Here is a 26,207-nt window from a genome sequence, read left to right on the forward strand (position 1 = left end):
CCTAAAAGCACCCAAAGGCGTAACGAAAGATGTTAAGGCTCTTGACTCTGGATGTAAGTTTACTTGATGATAAGCAGCAGACATATCCAATATAGAAAAAACTTTACCCCCACTCATTGCACTCAACATCTCCCCAATATCAGGAAGGGGTTGCTGATCCACCCAGATGTTTCTATTTAGATCTCTAAGATCGATACATAATCGAATCTTGTTCCCTTCCTTGGGTGCAACGACAATTGGGGCAAGCCATTCTGAGGCTTCAATTGGCTCAATTTTCTATTACATTCCAGTAACTTATTAAGCTCTTGTTGAATAAGCAATGGAATGGGTCTTACTTTATGTACCACTGGCACCGCATTCCGTTTCAAAATTATCTTATGCGTAAAACCTTTTAACAGACCTAACTTATCAGTAAGCACATTAGTAAATGAAGACATCAATTTTTCACCCCAATCCATATCAATATTTTGCACTCTTTCTTCGATCATGACTGGTTCTTGGCTGTTGGAATTAAGCATTATATTTAGGTCCTTTTGATGGCGCCATCCCAATAAATTGGAACCATCTTCTGATATGTACACTCTCCCATGCACAGCATTCCCCTTAAAAACAATATCACTCCACAGCATACCAATAATGTTTATTCTCTTACCCCCATAGCCGACTGCTTTTATATCGGTTTGCATCAAATTACTTATACTTCCATTCATCTGATTCTCAAAAACAGCTTTTGCTATAATGGTAAAAAGGCTACCAGAGTCAACTAGTACCTTAACCGTTGTATTACCTAAAACAATATCACAATGTGGTTTCCCCAGTTTATCAGTACTTTCTTTTTTCACCACCATACCATCTCTACATCTTGAGGTAGATTCAGCAGCAGATTTACCAGACCTCTCATTAAAAATATCACATTCCTCAATAGCAACAATGACATCTTCTTGGACTTGAGCAAGATTCTCAACTACTTTTACATTGGATTGCTGCGAGGGTCGCATTTTTGTTCTACACATTTTAGCTAAATGACCCTTTCTTCCACAAACTCTATAAATCGAATTTCTTGCTCCACATGCAAGACTCGTAGCAATATGCCCAGGTCCACCACATCTATAACAAACCATTGTTCTCTTTTCAAATTGCCTACTTACACTACTCTCTGTTGCTTTAATCTCTTTCTTTACTTTCACTTCTTGCACCTCAATTGGAACAACATCTTTCTCTGATGATTTGATGTTCACTTTTCCTACATCAATTTCTTTCATCCAGACAGCTGTATTTTCCATGCTCCTGGCTATCTAAACAGCCTCCTCCAAAGTCTGATTTAAAGATAAGAGTCTCTCTTTAATCTTTTTACTTTTTGTGCAAGTAGATTCTCCCAGGAGAAAACTTCAGATTACCGCTTTAATCCAGGGGTGAAGGTTACTGTATATTGCCCCCTGCGCAATGTGCTTGTCCTCGTCGCCATGAAAAGTGTAGTAATCACACTTACATTATTGATTGTAGAAGTTGTTTATTCAGGATAAACAAGATACAGCTTGTCAGTAACCTCCAGCTTACAACAGTTCTTCTTTAGAATCCCCCGTGATGTCACCACCAACATCATCAAATTTCCATCTTAAAGAAGACATTACCACAGTAACTTGTTTATCTGATAGAAGACTTCTAGTCATTTATAGCTTAACTAGAATAAATACCAATAGACTCTCTCCCTGGAGCATGTTTACGGACTGGTTACACTAAAAGGTCCTGGGGAAACGAACGGGTGAAATGCCCATCACGGCAGACCTGCCTTTCTAAGCTAATGTGTTTGGTGTGTAGCGATGCCCACATAGCTGCCTGACACATGTCCAGAACTGGGACTCCTTTAGCTAGCGCAGTGGATGCAACTTTATCTCTGGTGGGATGAGCACTCAAGCCCAAAGACTTGGCTTTTCCGTAGCAGATTTTTATACAGAGGAGAATCCATCTGGAGATGGTTTTCTTGTGGACTGACTTGCCTTTCTTCACACATGCAAATCCAACAAAGAGTTGATAGTCCAACTGGAAGTCTTTGGCACAATTGATGTAGAATGGTGGTGCAGTCTCTCCTCTTCCCCCTCGTCCTTGGCAGAGTAAAGTTAAAGAAAGTAGGCAATGTGATGTTCTGTACAACATATAAAGGTGTGATCACCTTTGGTAAGAAGGAGGCACAGATCCTGAGGGCCAGCGTATCCATGAAAAAGGAGGTTATGGGGGTTAACAGAAAGCACCTTCAACTCACTAAACCTGCTGGTAGATGTTATAGCCACAAAGAAGACTATTTCAATGGTCAGCGGTCTCAAAGTGTAGCTGTGCAAATGGTGAACAAATTAAGAAGGTGAGAACTTAATTAGAATCCCATTAAGGTATAGTGAAAGGTTTAGGGGAAAGCGTATGCAGCAAACCTTTCAAGAAACGAGTCACAAGAGATGACTTAAACAGGTAGGGTTGATCCGGCAACCACAAGAAAACTGAAATGGCAGAAAGGTGCTCTTTAACTTTGGCCAAAGCAAGGCCTTGCTGGGCAAGGGATAAGGTAAACAAAAGAACTTCAGACAAGGGTGCAGACAGAGGATCAATGAACTTGGCAGTACATCAAGCCACAAATGTATCCCATCGGCAGCTATAAACCATTAGCGCAGAGGGATGCCCGTCTGCCAGAATTACATCACACACTTCGGGGGGTGGTCAAATACCCTCAACTGTCACCGATGGAGAGTGTGCAGGTTCGGGTGCAGAACCTTGTCCTGTTGCTGCAACAGGAGATAATCCCATAAGGGCAGCCTGATTAGAGGACATATGCTATTGCTAATGAGTTTGGGATACCATACTCTCCGTGGCCAATCCGGAGCCACTAAGATGACATGGGCCTGGTTGTTCCTGATCTTCTTGAGACCTCTGGCCAGGACTGGAATTGGCAGAAAAGCATGCAGGAGACCTGTGCTCCAGTAGAGACAAAATACATCTCAGAGCGAGGTCCGCCTTGAAAACTCCAACGTGCAGAAGTGCTGATATTGGGTGTTCTCGTCGGTGGCAAATAGATCTAACCACGGTTCACCTCAATCTCTTAAGACATTATGCACCACCTACAGGTGGTGACACCATTCTTGATCCGCGAGGCATCGACGGCTGAGTTTGTCTGGTCTGGTATTCAGAAAGTCTGCCATATGTTGAAACACCAAGAAAAAGTCCTGAAGTTTCAGCCATGTCCAGAGATGCGAGGCCCCTTGACACAGGGTCCATGACCCCACCCGCACTGCTTGTTTCAATACCACATGGCGGTTGTGTTGCACATGAACACCTGAACCAGCCTTTCTTTGACTGAAGGAAGAAAGACTTTCAATGGCAAGCAAATTGCTCTCAGTTCCAACAGGCTGATGTGGAGCTGAGAATCGTCCGGAGACCAAAGACCTCCTATCTTCACTTTTCCCAGATGGCTGCCCAACCAGGAATGGCAGATCTGTTACTTTTGTAAGCTCTGAGTGGGGAAGTAAGAGAGGTCTGCCACTGACCCAATCGCTGTCCATGAGCCACCACTGCAGATTATAAGCAGTTCCCTCTGATATCTGAAACAGGCCGGAGAAATTCTCCTGCTGCTGTGCTGTCTGAGATCCCACTGCAGAATCTGTATATGCCAAGGAGCATGCTTCACCAGCAGGGCAGGAAGGATGCGGACAAGGAAGTAGGTATAATGCAAGTCCAGTGCTACCATAGAGTCTCAAGGGTCGAGGGTAGACAAGGTGAGCATCTTGAATTTCTCCATTTTCAGGAAGTAGTTGAGAGAGCATAGATCTAGGATAGGACAGAGGCCTCCATCCTATTTCAACGCCAAAAAGTAGAGGGAGAAAACAACCACAACCTAATTCTGATACCAGCACCCTCTCAATAGCTCTTTTGGCTAGAAGAACCAGCACCTCCTGCCACAACAGTGAAAAGTGGGTCTGCATCAGCTGGCTGGACGAAGTGGCATAGGTGGCGAGTTCTGTTGGAAAGGTAGGGCATAGCCATCTAGACAATCTGAAGCAGCCTTTTGTCCGAAGTGATTAACTACCAATTAACTACCATTGGGGCAGGTGGTGCTGCATCCTGCCACCAACAGGGTGCCAATGATGGTGTGAGGTCAAGTTAAAGAAGCTTTGAGGCTGCGGCTGCTGGTGGGTGGTGGGGAGTCCGGATTGGGGGGCCCCTGGTCTTGATTCCCACAAGGCTTGTGTGAGCCACATTCACTGCCACAAAAGGACTGAGGTGCCTGGCGGCTGTGGCTAGGTGGGAAAGAATAGCTGATAGCCCCTAACGAAGCAACAGAAAGGCAGAAGGAAGAATGCGGCTGTCGTGGGGCCATGGTAAGCTTCAACCACCTGGTGGTGGCCTTACTGTCCTTGAAAAGTTCAAGTGCCAAATCAGCCAAATCACTAAAAAAAGCGAGTGCTGTCAAAGGGCATGTCCATAAGGGATGCCTGGATATCCCCCAAAAAGGCTGTTGCCCTCAGCCAGACATGATTTCGGAGCGCCAACTGTAAATCTCTCCAGTCAGAAATCACTTGAGCAAGTATGGCTCGGGTCTCCCCCAAGATCATTGGCAGTGCTTGCGCAACAGTATCCCATACAGTATTGGCCCAGTAAACATGAGGTGTTCACTGAATGCAGTGCAAAGCTGGTGAAAGAGAAAATCTTCTTTCCAAAGATATCCAGCCTCTTAGATTCCCTATCCAGTGGTGTGGCAGGGAATGCACAAGGGTTGATTTTGAAGGTAGAAGACTGGACCACCAGACTCTCGGAGTTAGGATGCTGGGTGAGGAAGGCTGGGAGCCTGGGCATGTGTGATGGGGGAGGAAGATAGCCCTGTGTGTAGGAGTGCCTGTGCAGTGCTTGACCCAGGCCCAAGCAGGACTTCATGGAGGGCTTCATTAAAAGTGAGGAAGAGTTCTGTGCGGGACATCCACGGTTGAGGCACCTCTGTCAAGACCTTGGTCTTGACCTCAACCATGGGAAGCTGACGGTCCAGGACCTCAGCCGCCCTCCGGACTACCACTGCAAATGAAGCCCCTTCTTCCCTAGTCACTGTGTGAGGAGAGAGGAGACCAGTGTCTGGTGAGGAGTCTAGACCACTGGCATCAGCCAGGTCCTCATCTAGGTGCCATTGGTCATGGATTGTGCTAGGGGGTGGGAATAGCCATATGGATCCTGGGATCCCAACCATTTGTGCTCTTCAGAGGGCCATTCAGGAAAATAGGGCTCTATCTCCATGAGGACCTGGTCAGCACCAGAAACGATGTTGTGTGACACAGGTCCATATCACAGTCTGTAATCACAATGGGTTTGGCGCCACTGGAACGGTCACCAAAGGAGGTTGCGAACTGTGGCCTATGCCGATCCAGATTCATCAATGGATCCCTAGGGCGTGACTGGCGCAAAGGGCAAACCCGATGGTGGAGCCCCAGTCAGAGTCCTTTCTGAAACTATGTGATCCGAAGGCACTCCAGTGTGATCAGGCCACCCAAAGATGAGGCTCATGGCCTCCTCACACTCTAACTTGGGTGGGGGTCACCTTGGGAAACTCGAGGAAGCACGGAGAGGACCCCGTGTCAGGCATTAGCTCCACAGGGACGACCAGGGAAAGGGGCCTGGACTTGTTGCACCGTTCTCGCTCCACGTTCAATAAATGGGACCGGCACGGAGAAGTCAAGGAATGCGTCAACGTCTTGGATTTATTCTTTTGGGGCTTACCTGAAGAAGTCCAGGATCGTAACTGACCGGCAAGAACGACTCCAAGAGCTGTACCGGGATGTCCATCACGAACAGAACTTAAGAGTGGTACAGTGTTGTGTGGCTAGAAGCTTAATGGTCTGCTCGCGGATGGCCTTTGGATTTATGGTACTGCAATCCCAAGAGGCCTTGGAGTCATGGTCCCGTCCCAGGCACCACAGACACACCAAGCGAGGGTCTGTCACCGATATTTGCCTGTGAAAGGTCCCCAAAGTACGAAACCAGTTGGTTTCTTCTGCGACAAACTCCCAAAAAAGGCAGGAAACGGCCTTTACAATGAGGTTTTTACCATGTTATGCCTTTACGATGCATTTTTTACCACACGTATATCTTTACAACCCATGCCTTTACCATGCATTTAAGGTAAGTTGGAGGGTGTGGGCCCCCTCCCCCACAAATACATTGTTCTATGGCATGTGTTGCAAACACATGCAAAGTATTTCCCTGCGTTGTTCTGACATACAACCGAAAAAGGCCCACTGGTTGAAGTTGACAAAACGGTCTGAAAGGAGCTTGTTCGGAAACAGGCTGATGGCATGGAAAAGAAGGAACTGAGGTCAGCGCATTGGAGTGGCACCTATATAGGCATAGTGCATGTCATTGCTTGTGTAGACAATGCCAACTATACCACACAGAGCAGAATGACACCATCTACTGGCACAGAAGGAGACTGCTCAAATATTTCTGCATCCAGTCTTACACCCAGGGAATATTTTAATTTGAGGCATCTGCAGCTAGAAATCTCTATCAGATAAGTCATTGGAGACTATTTCTAATGGGAGAACCAAGATAAACTATTTTAACCTTATTTCAAGTTAGCAAAGCACCTATTTCAAGATAGCTTTGCTTCTTGTATGTGTAGGACTAGTAAGGAATAGGAGTATGGGATTGTCAATGACTAGTTTCTAGTTTTTTAGTGTGAAATGTCAACTAAATTCCCTGGATGAGTATATACCCATAGATACATCTTCTAGGTATACAGAAGGTGGATATAGCATTACCCACCCCCAATTTTAAAATATATCAACCAAAACATGAAAAAAGGCATACATCTACATGGCTTGTTGATTTACACAAGTAATACTTGTGAATAACATCATTAATGGCTTTGAGCATAAGGATAAGTAGAGGCAATAAGAGGGACGTTACTGCTCTCTTGTTTTACAAGGGAGCATCCTAGACACCTTCTATATAACTATTCATCTTTATACCACTTGATAACATTATAACATTACAGATATACACAGCTCCCTAAATGGAAAATTTACATATGAATTAAAATTACCGTCATACATTTCAGTACAATTATGTTTCATTCTTTCTTCTATACAGTGTCACAATCTACAAGTCCTCATTTGTACATTTAAAAACAAAATGAAGTCTCACCTGCTTTTTGCTTGTACTGCTGTCAGTTTGTAGCAGTGCTGTATGATTTGCAACCTTACGAAGAATTGCAAGGTAACTGAAATACAATGCACTCACAGTCTCCCCATAAGCATTTTTCTGTAACAACATAAGTTTAAGATTAATACAGGTTCATTAATTTAAATGAAAAACATTAACACTAAACAAATAGTCTTGTGATCATAACCTGCTAAGTTTCATAGAAATATATATTTATAATAAATTACAAAACACACAAAGGTGATATAATAAAGCATTAATCAACAAACATTTAGTTACAAGGCCGAAATGTTACCCTAAACAAGGGTAAAACAGAAAGAAGTATTGTTGACAAGTGTAGTAATGTACACTCTCATGGAATGATTTGGAAAGTGTGGAAATGTAAGATCCCCTGAAAATCCCCCTGTTGAAATTACAGTTATGGAGACAAATAGCTTACAACTGCATTTTGTAAGATTATACATGTATGATTGTAATGGTATTTGTATAGCACAAACCCAGCTTGTTGGCCGAGTGGAGACAGCAGGGGCCTCGCGAACAGGTATGAGATCGGAGATACAATTCATGATAGTTTACAAGAGAGGAAGTTCTGTACGTCGGTTCCTATTATTTAAGAAGGTTTTACAATTTTAACATATGGAACTTAAATTTCTTTCTAATTTGCAGGATGAAAGGGTATTCTCTGATGTGGAATTAGATGATGTTCCAGATCAAGAATGTGGATAAAGCCTGCCTTCTGCTTCTTTCATTCTTGCATGTCTTTATCTACTGTGTGGTGATATCCAGGTTCCTGTTTTGGCACTGTCGACCTAAGTATTTTCATGGCTAGGTATGCAAGAATGCTATTTCTGTAATGTAGGTGACGCAGATGGCCGTGAAGATGCTGCAGACTCAGAGGGGAGCTAGTCCGATTCCGTCTGTGATGGGGTAATATGGTTTAACGTCTTCAAGCCTTTAGTATTTCATAAAAGGTACTCTTTTAAAGATTATTCAAGGGCAGTAGGAAGTTGCATAAAGAGGCTTTAGGGAAAAATTAAATAACATAAGGTTGTTGTTTTTCCAAACTTAACACATAGCAAGAAAAATAATTGAGTTGAGATTATGGAAGGAATACAGACTCAAAAAGAACAAAACAAGGTATGTCTCTGAGGGCTAAGAAGGGTTCATTGAAAGTTATATAGAATGCCTCATGGCAATTATAGAATATTTCTGGAGAATCCATGAATTTTCATGAAAGTGTAGGCAACAAGAGTTAACATGAGGACACAATAATCAAGTAATAGAATACGTATGTCCCTGATATATATGGAAAAATGTGGCAAATTAGGTTATTCTTGGGTATTTAAATGTCATCATCAAGCATAATATGCAGTTGTATAAGAATTAGGTGAATTATGACAACAAACAGGAAGAGAGTATATTAATAATTCACAAGATCAATTAATGAAGTGTGTTATCAATGATACTTTGATAAAATGAAAATCTTGTCCTGGGAGTTTGACTATTATAATGGAGATAGGCAGGCATTGAAAAGTTTAAGTAGTATTGTGGGTTTGAATGGACTCTGCAGTATTCCTTATGCATCAATATAATGTATAAAAACGAGTTACTTACCTGTACACTATGGTTCTCCAGTATTATCTTTCATAGATTCACATGCTTGTATCTTCCCCGTCGTCATGGTGGAAGTCTCTCGGTAACAGAATGACCATAGCAGTACCATAGATAAAAACGACATAGAAAATCCCATAGGGAATGACATAATTTGGTAACCAGACCTCCTTATTGTTTGGTAAACTGTTTACGCCGGAAGCAATAGGGAGAACAGAGGTCGAGGTACGCGACAGTGGCGAGCTGGCACTACTGATCCAGAAGACTACATTAATAGCAAGGGACACGATAATACGGAAAGATTCGACCGTGAATCGGATTTGAATTATATTTGCACCGGTAACTTGACACGATTTTCTCGTGCAGTTATTTGTACAAGTCAGTGCCCAGACACGGAACTGATGTGAATGTAACAAATAACCAAGATTGGATCCGCTACTTGAATTGTATTCCCCTGAAGAAGGGTCGGATATGACCCGAAATGCATTGGGAAATGTTATTTTTTGTTCTGTTTATTCATTATTTGTTATGTAACTGAACGCAACAGAACCATTTGATGTCAATGTGAATTTTATGCTTGAATTACCCTTCGCATTAACACAACTTGAGTTAATTTGAATATAAGTAGCATCACTAAAAAAAGTTTAATTAGTGAAAATACTTGTGGTTTTATTTATATGGCATACAGTTGGGCTATTACAATATTGATTAATTGAAAAAATGTTTTGAAACCCTAGGGACAATGGGTGAGCTCCCAGTTAGACCTAGTCTCTACTAGGCCTCTACATAGCAGATTTACATAAAGTTGTGGGCTCAACTGATCACTGGGACGCTCCCAAAACAAGTTCAAACCATATTACACCCGTTTAATATAGGAATCTGAAGGTGTGCAGGCTAGACACTTACATAGTACTTTGACAAAGAAGCATATATAGTATGAAAAAAAAGTACCTTATTGAAATAAACGTCGAAGAACTGCTTGTCCCACTGCTGTGTCCTCCTTTCATGCAGTATCTAGACAATAGTGTCTAGTAAAAGTGTGTACGCTCTTCCAAGTCGCTGCTCTGCAAATGGCTGCTCTGCAAATGTCTGGAAGCTACACTCCTGCAAACAAGGCTGTTGATGTCACCATCTTCCTGGTGGAATGAGCTTGCACTTTGGAACACAGGGGCTTCACAGCCTTCTCGTGACACTTAAGAATGGTCGATACAATCCATCTCGAGATACTTGATCTGGATAAAGCTAGACCTTTCCTCGGTCCAGAAAAGGCTACAAACAACTGCTTTGTTTTTCTAAACAATTTTGTTCTGTCGATGTAGAACTTTAAACATCTTTTAATGTCTAGAGAGTGTAGGTCTCCGAAAAATGTAGGTAATACTACAGGTTCATTTAGATGGAAGATTGTGGGAACCTTAGGGATGAATTTTGAGATTGTCCTCAAAATCACTTTGTCTTGTCGAAACTGAAGGAATGGTTCTGCAATTGAGAAAGCTTGAATCTCGCTAATCCTCCTTGCAGATGTGAGGGCCAACAGCAAAGCTGTCTTCCATGAAATGAACTGCAAATCTGCTTTGTGCACCGGTTCAAATGGAGGCTTCATGAGTTGTGATAGAACTGTATTAAGGTGCCAAGGGACCAGAGGATGTTGAATCGGAGGCAACACTCTAAAAAGTCCTTTGAGAATTTTTTTAACTACTCTTTGTGAACAGAGCGATGGTTGATTTGGAACTCCTCTGTATCTTGAAATTGCTGCCAAGTGTACTTTCAAGGACGCATGAGAAAGACCTGCCTTAGATAAATGAAGAAGATATGGCAGAATTTGTTCCGGAGAGGCCGTGAAGGGGAGTAAAGTCTGAGATGCACACCACTCGCAAAATCTCTTCCATTTTGAATACATATTCTGTTAGTTGAAATTGCCCCAGATTGAGAAAGTATGTCCCGGCATTCCTGAGAGATGTTTAGAATCGGAATTCATGTTCGTGAGGTTCCATGCTGATAAATTGAACGATGTCAAATTTAGGTGGAAAATGTTTCCGTCGTTCATAAAAAATCAGATCCTGTGATATCGGGAACTGAATCCTGGGAGCTATTGAAAGATGGAGAAGTTCTGAGAACCAAGCTTGCCTCTGCCAAGCTGGAGCTATCAGGATTAAATGGCATGGCTCTGATCTCATTTTCCGAAGTACTCTGGATGTCAGAGGGAATGAAGGAAATGCATAAGCAAACATTCCTGTCCAACGTAGATGTAGAGCACTGCCCCATGATCCCGCCTGCGGGAACCTGCTTGCGAAATGTTTGCATTTTGAGATGTTCTGGTCTGCGAACAAATCTAACGTTGGCGTGCCCCACCGATGAAACACTCTTAGGAGTTGATTTTGAGCTAGCTCCCACTTGTGAGACACACTGGCTGATCTGGCCAGAATATCTGCCCTTGTGTCTTTCATCCCTGGAATGTGTTGTACCTGGATGGAGATGTTGCGAAGTAGTAGCCATCTCCAAATTCGTTGCCATTGTGCCGACAGCAGCTTCGATCTTGTACTTCCTTGTTTCAATAGGTAGCACATTGTTGTTGTACTGTCTGTTCTTATCATAACTGTAGAATCGTGTATCCTGGGGAGAAAGGTTTTTAAACCCAGGAATACTGCTTTCAGTTCCAGCATGTTGATATGTAGTTGAGCTTCTTGTTTGGACCAATGACCTTGGATTTCGAGGTCCTGGAGATGCGCCCCCCAACCTTGAAGCGAAGCATCTGACATCATTATGTAACTGGGACATTGGGGCTCGAATAGTAGACCATGTGTTAAATGTTTTCTGATCTTCCACCATGACAGAGCTTGTCGGATTTGAGAAGATATGGAGATCCGATCTTCGAAGGAACCTTGGGATTGTATCCACTGCTTGTCGAGGAGTTCCTGCAAAGGTCTCATATGCAGACGGCAATTTGGTATCAATGGGACACAAGAAGACATCATCCCCAACAAGAACTTGTAAATTCTTACTGAAGTGTATTTTTTTGACTGTATGGTTGATGCCAAGTTTAAAATTTTTTGAATCCGGTCCTTTGACGGATAGGCTTTTGCTTCCTTTGTGTGAAGCATGGCCCCTAGAAATTGAAGGGATTGCGAAGGCACTAGGGACGACTTTCCCAGGTTGACTCGAAGGCCCAGGCAATTAAATGGATCCATGCAGCATTTTAGAGAGATCTGGACTTCCTTGTAAGATGATCCTTTTATAAGCCAATCATCCAGATATGGGAAGATTTGGTGCCCTTGCAATCTCGGGTGAGCTGCCACTGGTGCCATGCACTTTGTAAAGACCCTTGGAGACAATTTTAGTCCAAAAGGCAGCACTTTGAATTGGTAGTGGCACCCTTCCACTACAAAACGCTGATACTTTCTGTGCTTTACATGAATTGGAATGTGGAAATAAGCATCCAAGAGATCCAGGGATGCGATGAAATCATTTTTGCGTAAAAGTAAGAGAATCTCCTGAAGTGAGAGCATGCAGAAGGAATTTTCTTGATGAAGTGATTCAGATCCCTCAGGTCCATTACCTGCCTCCATTTTGATGTTTGTTTTTTCCTTATCAGAAAGAAATGTGAGTAGAAACCTTTTCCTTGTTCAGGAAACAGAACTTCCTCTATAGCCCCTTTTTCTATCAGAGACAATACTTCTGCTTTGAGAGCTGATAGATGTTGCTGCTGTCTGAAGACAGGAGGTTGATTTGGGAGTTCTGTACAAATTCCAGGGTATGGCCTTGTGAATTATATCCAGTACCCATCTGTCTGTTGTTATCGACAGCCATTGTTTAAAATAAAAGAGAGCGATAATGGTAGTTGCTGGGGTCTGACCAAGTGGAGGGCGCCTTGATGAAGTCACTGTTGTCTATTAGATTGCTGTGCCTTTCCCCTCGCGGCATTCTTTCCTCTGGATAGCGGATGGTAAGAGAGATTTGAGGAACGGTATTGCTGGTTACTGGAATATTGACGGTAACCTTGCTGATTGTATGGCTGGTACCTGTTGGACTGGTACAATGATCTTTGGCTAAATTGGCCTCTAGATCCTGTCTTCCGAAAGGACTGGAATCTGCCCTGCTGAAGAGACCCCAGCACCCGTGCTGTGTCCGTATCCGTCATGATTCCTTGGAGAGCATCATCGACGTGTTTACCAAAGAGATTCTCTCCGTCTAAAGGCATGTCAATGATTTTTGCCTGTACCTCCGGTCTAAAAGATGTGGCCTTCAGCCAACATTGTCTTCTGACAGCCACTGCTCCCGCCATTTGACGAAAGGCTACTGAAGAGATGTCCATGGCTACTGAAGAGATGTCCATAGCAATGTCAATGGATTCAGAGGCCGCCCTAGCCCCATCCTGTAAAATAGCTGCTGCTTCCTCTTTTTTATCCTCCGGAAGGTGAGTCAACAATGGCGCAATATCGGACCACATCTGTCTGTTAAAACGACTGATGAGAGCCATAGAATTTGCTGCTTTGATGGAAGATGCTGCCATTATTGCAAAACGCTTCCCTGCTCCATCCATTCGTCTTCCTTTCTTGTCAGGGGACCTACAGATTTTGGGACAGGATTTTTAGATTGTCTCTGTGCTGCCTGCATTACCACCGATTCCGGACGAGGATGCCGCATCAAAAACGCAGGCAAAGATTCTGGCGCACTGTATTTCTTCTCTTTCCTAGGCACTGAAGCAGCCACAGATGCTGGTGTTTTCAAGATCTTCAAACCTTCATCCCAGATATGTTGAATGATTGGGATTGATCTTATCGACTTCCTTGAATCCTCCTTGAAATCATACAGGAAATATTCTGTTTCCTGTACTGGAAGCTGGAGCTCAAACCTTTTAGCTGCTTTCTCCATAATATCATGAAATTCTCCAATGTCCTTTGGAGGAGAGTTCGCTGGTGAAGGAGACGGCGAAGGAGTTGTGTGTAAAATGTATTCATCCCATTCAACACCCACGGCAGCATCATGAAGAAGTTCACCTTCCTCTTGCTGGTCTTCTCCAACACTCCCTGTAAAGTCAATTCGTATTGTGACGACTGGAGGAGATCGCAATTTTTGTACCGTAGGAATAGGCTGAACAACTGGCACCTGGGCAGGTGTGACTGGAACATTTGCAGCGGGAGCATTAGCTTCGGGAAAATGACGATAGTAGTCGTTAATCATGTGGCGTAAATCAGTCACCAGAGAGATAGGCATTGAGATGGATTCTTCCCTCTCCTCAGTATGTGGTTCCTCTTCATAGTCAAATGACTCTTGAAATGACTCATATCTCTTACATTTTACCTCAGGACGATCCTTAAAAGAATAAACTTCTTGAACCTCCTGGCCTTCCTCCTCATCAGTCTCCTGACTTTTAATCTCCAGTTGAGAGGGACTGTAAGCCACTCCTGAAGATTCCTCGTCATCTGACTCCTTCAGTTCAAGTAAATTTGATGGGGGAAGCGGAGACATTTTTGTCCACGCCGTAAACTCAGAGGATTTCTTAACCGTCGACGAGCCCGTCGACGTTTGGAAAGCTCTGATAGAGATCATAGTCTTCGACTTCAGTGATTTAAAAGTCGTCGTCGACGGAGCCTCTGTCGACAAAGCTCCCGTCGTCGAGAATCGAATGGTCGTCGACAAAGTCGTCGACGGAACTGCCGTCGATGGAGTTGTCATCGTCGACGGTGTAGTCTTGGCCGCAGTCGTCGACGGTGTCTATGACGTTTTCACAGAAACTATCCCTGGAGACACCACAGTCTTCGTCGATGGAGCAGAAGACACTCCTCTTGAAACTGAGGATTTCTTCAGAGGAGTCTGAGGGAGAGAAGATGACGAAGTCTCTTTCCTATTGGTCTTTTGTTTTTTAGGATCCACTAGTTCTTCTGAAGTGGAAGACTTCCTCTTTTTAGAAGACTGGCTCGTGGATTCTTTCTCTGAATCTGAGGTGGCCTTCTTCTTCTGAAGCCACAACAGAAGACGTGCCTCTCTATCCCTCAAAGTTTTGGCTGAAAAGGTTCTGCAGTGTTTGCAGTCCTTAGCCTCATGCTTTGGATGAAGGCAATATAAGCAGTCTTTATGTGGATCTTCAGAATAAAGCCTAGTTTTTCCACAAGATCTGCAGGGCCTGAAAAGCCTCTTTTTAGAGCTTTCAGCCATATTAAGATACTCGATGAAGCACAGTACCTTAAATCCAGAAGGAAACTTGTCAGTTGAAAAGGTCAAAAGTTCACTCAGGAACAGGACTAAGCAAAGTTCAGGTAGACTCCTTCTCACACGAAGGCGGTTGGAAATCGAAGGTAGGAGAGCTCTGCTGGGGCTTTCTGCTGATTGGCCGAGTTTTGGACCAAACAATAGGGAGGTCTGGTTACCAAATTATGTCATTCCCTATGGGATTTTCTATGTAGTTTTTCTCTATGGTACTGATATGGCCATTCTGTTACCGTGAGAATCCCACCATGACGACGGGGAAGATACAAGCATGTGGATCTATGAAAGATTCAATTCTGGAGAATATAGTAAATAATTATATTGCATTGAATTGATTGGTGTATATATTTCCTTTATTTCAGCCCTGATGAAGTCCAGTTTAGGATTCAGAAAAGGGGGTGGTGATGAACAGAGTGTCTGAATTAAGCAGACCACTCTTACCCAGTCCAAAGATCAGGGCTTGATCCATCACCGTTATTTATCTCACTGCACCATCCCAGCTCAGAACCTGGCTATATGCAAATCAGTCTGTCCCTGGCCCAGTGCATCATGGGAACAGGGCAGACTAAACTACCAAGCCAATTCTTCACCAGAAAGGAGACAAGCTACCGGGGACCGGTTTCTGGCATTTCAGCCGTCTTCGGCCCGGCTTGCTTGAATCCTGATGGTGCAGTGAGAAAGGGACTCATGTCTGAGTATACCCTGCCACACCTATAGTGGCCAAAAACGATTCAGAAAAGGGGGTGGTGATGAACACTCTGTTCATCACCACCCCATTTTCTGAATCATTTTTGTCCACCATAAGCGTGGAAGGGTATACTCAGATGTGAGTCCCTAGCTCATTGCACCATCAGGATTCAAGCAAGCCGGGCCGAAGACGGCTGAAATGCCAGAAACCGGTCCCCGGTAGCTTGTTTCCTTCCCAGTATAAGAATTGGCTTGGTAGTTTGGTCTGCCCTGTTCCCATGATGCACTGGGCCAGGGTCAGACTAATTTGCATATGGCCAAGTTCTGAGCTGGGATGGTGCAGTGAGCTGAAAAACGGTGATGGATCAAGCCCTGATCTTTGGACTGGGTAAGAGTGGTCTGCTTAATTCAGACACTCTGTTCATCACCACCCCCTTTTCCGAAGTCCAGTTTAGGACAAAATGCGTAGGCTGAAACGATTTGAGGAAATTGGATCATTTTTTTTAAAATGTATCTATTTTTTAAATGTTTTTATTGAAGCTTGAAAAAGAAACATCAAAATATTGGTAAATCAAAAAATTACACACGGTGGCTATAAATTACACATACATCGAAAAAAGAAAAGGGGGAGGAAAAGCCAGTTTTAAGAAAGGCCAAGAGGGAAACATAAGGAGAGCAGTCTTTAAACTATAAACTACAGAAAAACAAGAGAATTGCATCGACCATCAAGATCCATTCCACTAAGCACCAAGCCACTCCTCCAACAGGGCCCAGATTTTCCGGCCCTGTTCCAGCCTCCTTCTGCCCCACCTCTGCAAAACTGCTGACTCTAAATTATGAAGAGCCAGAATCCTTGCTCTCCAATTTACAAAAGTGGGGGCCTCTGGACTAATCCATTCCGATGTTATACAGAGTCGTACTAAGGACATAGAGATACAGAGAAGGGCAGATGCATTTCCTGATCTCTCCAATGCACAATTGCTCTCACACCCAAAAATAACAAGCTCGGGGGAGAGAGCAGCCGGAATTTTCAATCTAGAATTGATAAACAGTTCTACCTCCTGAAGAAATGTGGTAAGAGTAGGGCATTCAAAAACCATGTGTACATCGTTAGCCGCTACCAAGTCACACCTTGGACAACAATGACCCCCTCTCCCTCCCCATTTAAAATTTTTGCCCGGTGTGTAGTAGAGATCGAACAGTGCCATATAACATTGAGAACGTAAGCTCCCTGATATTAAAACACTGCTTGATAGTTCCAAAGCCTGAGAAATATCCAGCCCTACCTTACCCAACTGTATCTCCCATTTAGCATTCTGAGTAGAAAGGTCATCCGGAAGGCCTGAGAGTAAATGCTGATACAATATACCTATTCTTGAACGCTTCAAAATCAATTCCATCAATAAATTCTTGCAAAATAACTAGATTTTTGCACCTTCAACTTATCCACAAAGCTTCGAATTTGTTGATATTTAAAACATTTGTGAGTATTAAAAAAAACGTATCCTTAAGAAATAAAAAATTAGCCATTGACACGTCAGACCCTAAGTCCCCCAAATACATTATTCCCTTCGTCATCCCTTTGAATGTGGCATGATCCTGAAATAACTGAGGTAAGAGTCTAGCTGCGTCCAAAGGGGTGTAATAATTAAGATTAGGAATAGACCATTTGCGCCGACCTTACGCCAAACTGTAAACATTGCTATAACCACCTTGAACTTCGTTTTCTTGAAGTAACTAGGTTTCAACACCTGTAATAAAATCCCCTTGGCATCCTCCCCAAGCCCAATTTCAGAAATGGAAGGACTACAGTGAGCTGGCAGCACTGCTTGAGCCCCAAATAATGGCGTAGAGAGATGCTGAGGAAAAGCTGCCCACCAGTAAAGCACCAAATTAGGAATGGACCAACCTCCTCGATCACGCGATAAATGCATCCATTTGGCCGCTCCACGGGGTTGATGATATCCCCAAAGGAATCTATTACAGCATCTCTCAGAGTAGGCAAGACTAGCTTGGAAGAACTCCAACGGAATGGTTCTGAATAGATACAGGAACTTTGGCAAAACCAACATTGTCAAAACATTCCCCCTGGCATATAAAGATAGATGCAGATTGTCTAGTCTAGTCAGAGTAGACTTAACAGATTCGATAACGGGTAAGATATTCAAATCAGGGATCTTTTCAACTTCAGCTGTAATTTTAACCCCAAGATACAATGCACTCTGAACAACTGGGGCATCAGAGGGACCCATAGCTGCTGATTGAATAACCTGGGTTTTAGTAACGTTAAGCTTATATCCAGACACCCGGCCATATTGCTCTGCTAGATTCCTAATAGCTATGAAAGCTGATGCTACATTACTAGTCAGAACTATAATATCATCGGCATAAGCCAGCGCCTTATATTCTGACATACTAACCCTAACTGGAAGTATATATCCAATGATTTCTCAATTTCACTTAGCAGGGGATCAATATAAAATGCAAACAGCAAGGACGAACAAGGGCCCCCCTGCCTCGTACCCCTGCTGATGCTAAATGGTCTTGATTGCAGCCCTGATACCGACAGAGTACCTTCGGGGTCAATATAAAGTGCCTGGACTGCCCTAATACATTCAAAGCTAAATCATTTCTAATATAAAATGGCCAATAAGAACCCCCAGGCTACCCTGTCGAATGCCTTTTCGGCATCCAACAGGATTGCCCCAAAGGGAGATTGCGTAGCTTGGGCTCTGTCCAAGAGTGCAATTTCCCGTATCCCTGCCTGGTATGAAGCCATGCTGACACAGGGAGACTAATGGCGAGATTACCAAGGACAGTCTAGTGGATACTATTTTCGAATATATTTTTTTATCGGCATTGATCAGAGATTTTGGGCGGAATGAAAATGGATCTAATTCTGGTTTCCTTTGTTTTATTAAAATGATCGTAGTTTGATGCCAGGTAGCTGGTATATGGCCAAGCTGAACCCCTCTAAAAGTGGCCAGCATATCATCCCGAATCTCTGAACGAAACAGGCTGTAAAATTCCAGAGGAATGGAGTCCGGGCCAGATGCTTTCCCATTGGCGAATGAGTTAATTGCCAACTCAATTTCATCCCAGTCTATAGGGGCAGAAAGAACTTTGTTCTGCTGAGCAGTGACTTGCAGCGTGTTGAGGTCCTTTAGGAAAGCCTCAGCCTCATATTCTAAATTGGAGTCTCTGAATTCCTCTGTATATAAAGTACAGTAAAACTTCCGGAAAACCTCCATAATTCCCTCCGATGTGTCCTGAATGTTCCCCTGAGAGTCCTGAATTCTAGTAACACGATTAGCCAATCCTTTCTACTGGAGTCTCTTAGCCAAGACCCTCCCCGACTTTTCCCCAAACTCAAACACTATAGAGCGAAATTGCAGAGACTTAGCCGCTAGGTCTTGCCCGAAGAACTACAACAAAGAGGCCCTAACCCTGGCCACCTGTAACTGCCCTTAATTTGTATCTCGACCCTCCTTGATTGCACACGTAAGTTCAGCCTCTACCACCCCCAATTCCACAATCCTTCTATCTATCTCACCCTGTATGGCCCTTTGCCGAGAATACGAAAAGATCTTTGTTTCCCCCCGAACTGCTGCTTTTAACGTATCACACACAGTGACACAGGAGGCAGTCCCTCTGTTAATATTTAGGAATTCCTCAATCCAATTCCTCATATGGCCTATATACGATTGTTCTAAAGGGAGTTTTCTCTCAAATGTCCAAGTTCTTGGGACTCTTGCTGTATGAGAGAAAGTACATTCCATAATCAAAGGGTTGTGATCCGATAAGATCCTAGGAAGGACTGAGATAGTTGTAGAGTCTACCAGTTGTTCAGACATAAGACAATAGTCTAACCGAACCATCTTATTGTTTGTTATGGTGAAACCAAAGATCTGTAAGGTAATGTTCTTGGGCCAAGGATTGAAGAGACCTGAAGACTCTGGGCTTTTTACCAACATAAGTCTGCCCCCCCCACTAAATCGAAATCTATAGGCAGATTGATGTTAAATTCACCACATACACAGACAGGCCGAGGCCAGAGAGCCAGTTCAATATTCAAATAATGCAGCACTGCCGGATCATCCAGATTTAAAGAATAAACTGTGCATATAGTTAGGGTTTTACCATATATCTGCAGTTCACTAATTGCCCATCTCCCAGCATTATCTTGGGCGGTCTTCTTACAAAGCCCTGATCCACGTTTTAATAGAACCGCCACCCCTCTAATCCTAGAGGTCTGACGAGAACAACCGATTAGATCGTACCCCGGAATTTTCAGGTAATCCCGGTCGTTCTAGGATACATGCGTTTCCTGCAAACAGAGTACCTCTAAGCGTAATGTCTGAACAACTCTTGAAAACAATGCCCTTTTCTTACCATCGTTCAGTCCACAAATATTCCAACAACCTATGCGTATTTTACCTTGGGCCATCGATTCTGAACAAAAAAAAAACCAACCATAGAAGACCTAGTCTAAATCGTGCAGACTGAGCAAAAAACATCAGAGCAACATTAAGCCTTCCAAAAATTGACAGTATATTGCTAATAGCATTGTTCACCAATATCTCATAATTAAAATGTGTTAACGCATTTTTTTCCCCAACCCCCCTTCCACCACCACCCCCCCAAACCACCCTCCTGAACTATACCGACCCCAAACCTACCCCCTGACCGTCACCCACCCAACCCCCACCACATCAGGACCTAGGTCCCTGTGGTGGAGAAGCTGTCCCAAAACACAAACCCCCTGGTGACCTCACCATCATAGTCATTCGAGAGGGTACGATCCGAAAGCAAAGAGGAAAAAACATAAGAATAGAACCAGCAAAAAAAACATAAATCCCAGACCTCTAAACTCCCAAGCTGTAACCCTCCCTCCTAGTACTTGAATCTACTGAAAAAAAAACTTAAATTCCCAAAAGGAGAAAGAAAGAACAGGGAAAACCGAACTTAATAACCATCATAGTGCCTATTATGACTTTAGAGAGTTCAAAAATTCCTTGGTCTGAATTTCAGAAGTAAAAAATCTGGTACGGCCCTGAGCAATGATTTTCAGTTTAGATGGAAAAAGTAAATAAGCTTGAGCCCCTTTTGATTGAAACGGTGCTATTAGCTGACGGAGCTGCCACCTCCGCTCGACAGTAGCTGGGCACAGATCAGGTCTAACAAAAAACTGACAACCCTTTCCAGTCCGATTCTTGTCCGGGCGTGCCAAGTCATAAATCCTCTCTCTGGTCAAAAAGTTATTAAAACATATAAGAATAGCACGTGTCTTGTCATCTGTTTTGCCTGACCCTTTTCTTAAGTTAAATGGGAAACGATGGGCCCGCTGTATCTCCAGCTCCCAGTCCCACTGTTTGACGTCTGGGAATGCTTCAGTAAATAAATCAACAATAACCTTCCTGGCATCTGACCCCTCAAGTTCCTCCGGGACTCCTAAAACTATCAGGTTATTGCGACGTGCTCTATTTTCAAGGTCTGTGAGCTTCCATATAATGTCCTCCCTTTGGGTTTTAATTGAGTCAGTAACACTCTTTTGAGTGGCCATATCATCCTCAGGAGTAGAAACCCTCTCTTCCACCACCCCTATTGTTGAGGTGATATCTGAACAGGTCTTGGCCACTCTCCGGATAGAATTCTGTACCCGACGGCATGCCCCTTGCGTGCGAAAACTTTCTTGCTGGGTCTTCTCGCGATGGGCCATGATTGTCTGATAAATTACTGCAAGAGTCATTTCCCCTGAAGGAGAATGAGGAGGAATTGTGCCATACTCATCCTCTAGACTAGGCGCAGTAGCAATGTTACTCTCCAGCCCAGGTTGATGAGAAAACGAATAGCCCCAAGTCAGTGATCCAGCATCATGACCAGAATACATAGCTCCTTGATCTTTAACTGCTTTTCGAACTGTACGGGGACCGGAGTATGGAGTCAGTGCATAGCTAGTACGCCAGTCCCCTTTTTCACTATCATCATCAATCCAATCATTATCCTCGCCAAAGTCCTCCTCGGAAGGACCAGTGTGGTTCAAAAGGAAGAAGTACCTATCACCCCCTGCCACATCCTCATTAGAGTTTGACCCCGGCTTCTGTAAATTTTCAAAGTTAGGTATATCCAATCCCGCATCCGAGATTAACTCCTTTGGCGGTGGTGGCATTGACGGCAGTAATACGGGCCCTGAATCAATAGGTATTGATGGGATCACTGCGGTACCCTCTGCGATCTGAGATTGGACTACAGATCCCAGAATCCCACTGGTTTGTATTGTGTCAACCATATTTTTATTAGAGATTATATTTGGTCCTCCTGAATATGGCACTGCAACACTATCAGACAAAGCCTCCCCCTCAATTGCTGGAAATGTCATAGTACAAGGAGATAGAACACCCAAGTCCATTGATCCTGTAGCTAGTGCAGATGTTGGTGCCACTACTGGTACTGAGGCACTTACAGATTTGGGGGATGCATCTGCTGGAGCCACTTGAGTTCTCCTTTTTTTAACGATCTGCCTGGCCTTATCCGGTGGCTTATTAAACATAGTTGGCACAGTTCTTTAGATCGTACCAGCGCCGCATCCGTAGGGGTAGTATCAGGAGATACAGATCCTGTGAGAGAGCACTGATCCACCGTGGTTGCTCTCGCCTTTACCTTCGCATTCCGCAATGTTACAGGTACTGACGCTGCCCTCGCCTGCTCCATCTCAGCAACCGCAGGTTTCACCGGGCCTCCCGCACGCAGAAGCGAGGCATGGCCACAGGACGCGGGTACAATGGCTTTCCCCTTTGGCAGCATCTTGTTGACCAGTGAGACGTGCGGGCGTAGCACAAGCAAAAGCCGGGCGATGAAGACAACCCTGCCCGCCGCGACAGGATCCAGCGAACAACTCGCCTCCGAGCAGCAGAAGAACGCCAGAGCATCCTGAACCTCACGGGTAAGTAAATGGAGGTTGAAGCCACAGGAATGATTCAGGGGGTCATAGGAAAAAGCAAAGTTTCACTGCATGATGGTGCACCAAACCGGGAGAGAGTGCCTTAGGCTGCTTGCTCAGCCGAGAGTACGGCCGCCATCTTGCCCCTGCTTCTCACGTCTTTCCTTTCCTTTCCCCAAAAATTGAGGAAATTGAATCAAATACATTATATTATGTACTTTCATTAATAAATTTGGAATATTATTTTTGGAATTGAAAAATTGGCCTGTGGACTGGGCTTTTTTTGAGAAATTCAATAATTGATTGATAACACTGAAATACGGAGAAACGCTAATTTCCAATCGGTGTTGTTTCATTGAGGATAGTGGCCTGGGAGCGGTGGACCATGGGGAGTTGAGCGTTGCCATAGAAATTAAAATTAAGATCCAAGAACAGCGGCTAGTGCGCACATGTGTCAAGCCCTCACCACCTAGTGTTTAGTGAATTATTGTTAACAAAGGGTAGTGCTGCACAGTTGTGGTGATTTCAACAAGGATTAAGTATTAGAACAAGTTATCAGAAGAAATTCCAGGATGGAGGATAATCGGGAAAAATTGGCAGCTGAATTGTTTGCACAAAGCAAAAGGACAACTTCAAAAAGCAGAAAAGACACTTCTAACAGCAGCTTAAATCCACATTTTTTAAACTTGAGAAACTGAAAAAACGAGCTTTCAAAAAGGTGGGACGGCATCACCTTGAAAAATTACGTCGAACAGAAAAGAGTGCAGAGGGGATTAAGAATACTCATCTTTCCTACATTCGACAATTTGGATGAGGACTTGCGTAAGGAATAGGAGGAAAACTTGCATTTGTCATCTTTTTGGATGATGTGCATATTAATAAAAATGCTGAAAGAAAGGTAGAGAAACTGAAGAATCAGATAGCTGAGAAGGAGATTAGGGACATGAATCTAACAGAATTAACAGACAAATAGTAAGCTATATTGAAGGAAATCATCAACAAACACCAGTTACAAATAAAAGAGAAAAAATCAAGTAAGATTAGGAGGGAAGAGCGAGACTACAACCAAGGAAGAGTGTTTACCTTAGGTAGAGGCTTTGATGATGTACAGAAACCTAAGATGACAGGGGCAGCGGAGGTACAAGGTGATTTGAGTTCAGTAAACTATAGCAGCTCGGACATTTAGTCCAGTGAGGAATTGGGGGCTGTTAGTGCAATAGAACTCAGACCAGCTAAAAGCTCCTCTTTTTCAGAGGAAATCCAGAGGATAAGAAAGGGAAAGAAAAAAGTGGTTCTAGAACAAGGCGGAGCAAGCGGAAGCACAGACAGTACAAGGATAGGAACCCGCAGCCAGGACAAATTCAGGAAGTAAGAGAGGGGATTGGTGAGAAGGAATTAAGTGTACAAGATCAGGATTTAAAAGTTATCAATTTTTCTGGTCGATTTTTGAACATGCATGAACTATCAGTAATACAAAGAGAATTATAATTTTGCCCTATTAATTATTGTAACTTAACAGATATGAAAATTGATTTATATAAGTTTGCAAGAAAATTGAAATTAAAATGTTTCTTCTCAATTATTGATAAACTGTGGACTTTAATGCCAGAAGTAGAGGCTCTGAATTATCTATAGCACATTTAAGGGATGTATAAATGCTTGTTTCAATAACAGAGGATGAGAGGTATGGGGTGGAAGACATGGCATCGCTGTTAGACATTCCATTAAATTATGATTGTACGAGTGGCCTTAGACCAGTATCCAAGTTTACACCGTACGGTCCCCAGTATGCGGTAATTGATTTATTTGTTTAAAAAACCATGGAAGATCTACATATAATAGAGGACCAGGGCAGATTGAGGAGGAGAAATATGGATATAATGAGAACCTGTCCAAAGAAGAACGATTAAACGATTAGCAATTACTAGCCTCAAGAATGACGAGAGTTAAGTAATACACAAAGCCGTCAAAGGCGGAAATATTGTGCTTATGAACAGGGAGGATTATAGCAAAGAGGTGAGGAGACAACTTGATGACACTGGGTGTTACAAGAGATTGAGTTATAATCCCACCAAGGAAGCTGGTAGAAATATGACTGAAAGGTTATTTACATGGAAGGAGCAAGGCTTATTGGATGAGCAGGGATATAAATACTTAAATGTCACTAATCCCACTTTTCCATTTATATATATTTTGCCCAAAATACACAAGTCTTCGAAGAATCCACCAGGAAGACCCATTGTCTCGAGTATGGGGAGTTTAACGATGCATCCCTCAGAATTTGTGGATCTGTTATTAAAACCACTGGTTATTACTTTACCCTCTTATATAAGGTACACCATGGATATGCTTAATAAGTTACATGATGCGGTCTGGGAGGATGGTATGAGTTTTGTGACTCTTGATGTTGTAGGGTTACATACCTGCAGGGAGAATGTGAAAGGTGAACAAGCGTTGAATTATTTGAATTATTTTTTAGGAAACAGGAGTGCAAGCCTTTTGGATCATTCAAATATGATTGCAGAAATGAGTACTTTGATACTAAAGAATAACTTCTTCCTATTTGAAGGAGAATGGTATCACCAAATGAGAGGTACGGCAATGGGTTCCATGTTTGCTCCTTCTTATGCCTAACTGTTCATAGGTTGTTTTGAGAGGGAGCATGCCTGGGGCAGGGGGGCCGCAAAGTGGATGGACTCAATTTTGTTTTGGGGCCGTTTTATTGATGATGCTTTGGTTATATGGAGAGGGGCAGATTTGGAGTTAACATAGTATTTTGAATTTCTGAATAAAAACGATTTTAATGTGACTTTTACTATGTGTCACCATAAAGAAAAGACTGAATTTTTGGATGTGGGACTGTTCATAGTTGAGAATAGAGTGCAAAGTAAGATATTCGGTAAAAAAACTGCTACAAATTCTATTTTAAGAGCAGACAGTACACACCCACCTGCAGTTATAAAAGGTATCCCATATGGAGAGATGATACAGATCAGGCATAATTGCAGTTTGGAGAAAGATTTTGAAACCGGACTAGAAGAATTACAGCACAGACTATCAGGAAGAGGATACTCGCAAGATTGTTTGGAGAAAGAAAAAAGAAGGGTGCAGTTGGTCAAGAGAGAGTCAACCTTAGTGCAGAAAGAAAGAAATCAAGCGAGGGAAAGGGTAGTCTTTATTTCAACATATAGTATGCATCAAAATCAAATATATAAGATTTTGAACAAAAATTGGAATTTGTTAAAAGGTGTACCAGGACTACTAGATGTAATTTCGTATAAGCCCAAGGTAACCTACAGGAAATGTCCTACTATAGGTAGTTTAATCACTAGGAACTATCTGGAACTTTCACACTTACAGGGAGGAAACTGGCTCCCATCTCCACCAAAAGGGTTTTACATGTGTTGCAGGTGATATGTGCGACTTAGGCATTAATCGTATTAAGGAATTTAGCTATAATACGAGAAAAAATACTGTATAAATGAATTTATCAACTGTAACAGCTGCGAAGTAGTTTATGTAATTCAGTGCGAATGTCTCAGGATTTATATAGGGAGCCCTAAGCGTACCTTGAAAC

General features: G+C 43.1%; 1 protein-coding gene across 3 annotated transcripts in view; it reads right to left on the reverse strand.

The window, feature by feature from the left end:
* The window catches only part of ERCC6L2 (ERCC excision repair 6 like 2), a 1,198,109-nt gene that overhangs the window by 695,553 nt on the left and 476,349 nt on the right, over nt 1-26,207 (reverse strand). For all 3 annotated transcript variants that reach the window (XM_086961179.1, XM_086961178.1, XM_086961180.1), the window contains one exon: nt 7,171-7,287. In XM_086961179.1, coding sequence (XP_086817305.1) covers nt 7,171-7,287 — 117 coding nt within the window. The remainder of the gene's footprint in view (nt 1-7,170; nt 7,288-26,207) is intronic.

Source organism: Lissotriton vulgaris, chromosome 3_1 (assembly GCF_964263255.1).
Source record: "Lissotriton vulgaris chromosome 3_1, aLisVul1.2, whole genome shotgun sequence".
NCBI lineage: Eukaryota > Metazoa > Chordata > Amphibia > Caudata > Salamandridae > Lissotriton > Lissotriton vulgaris.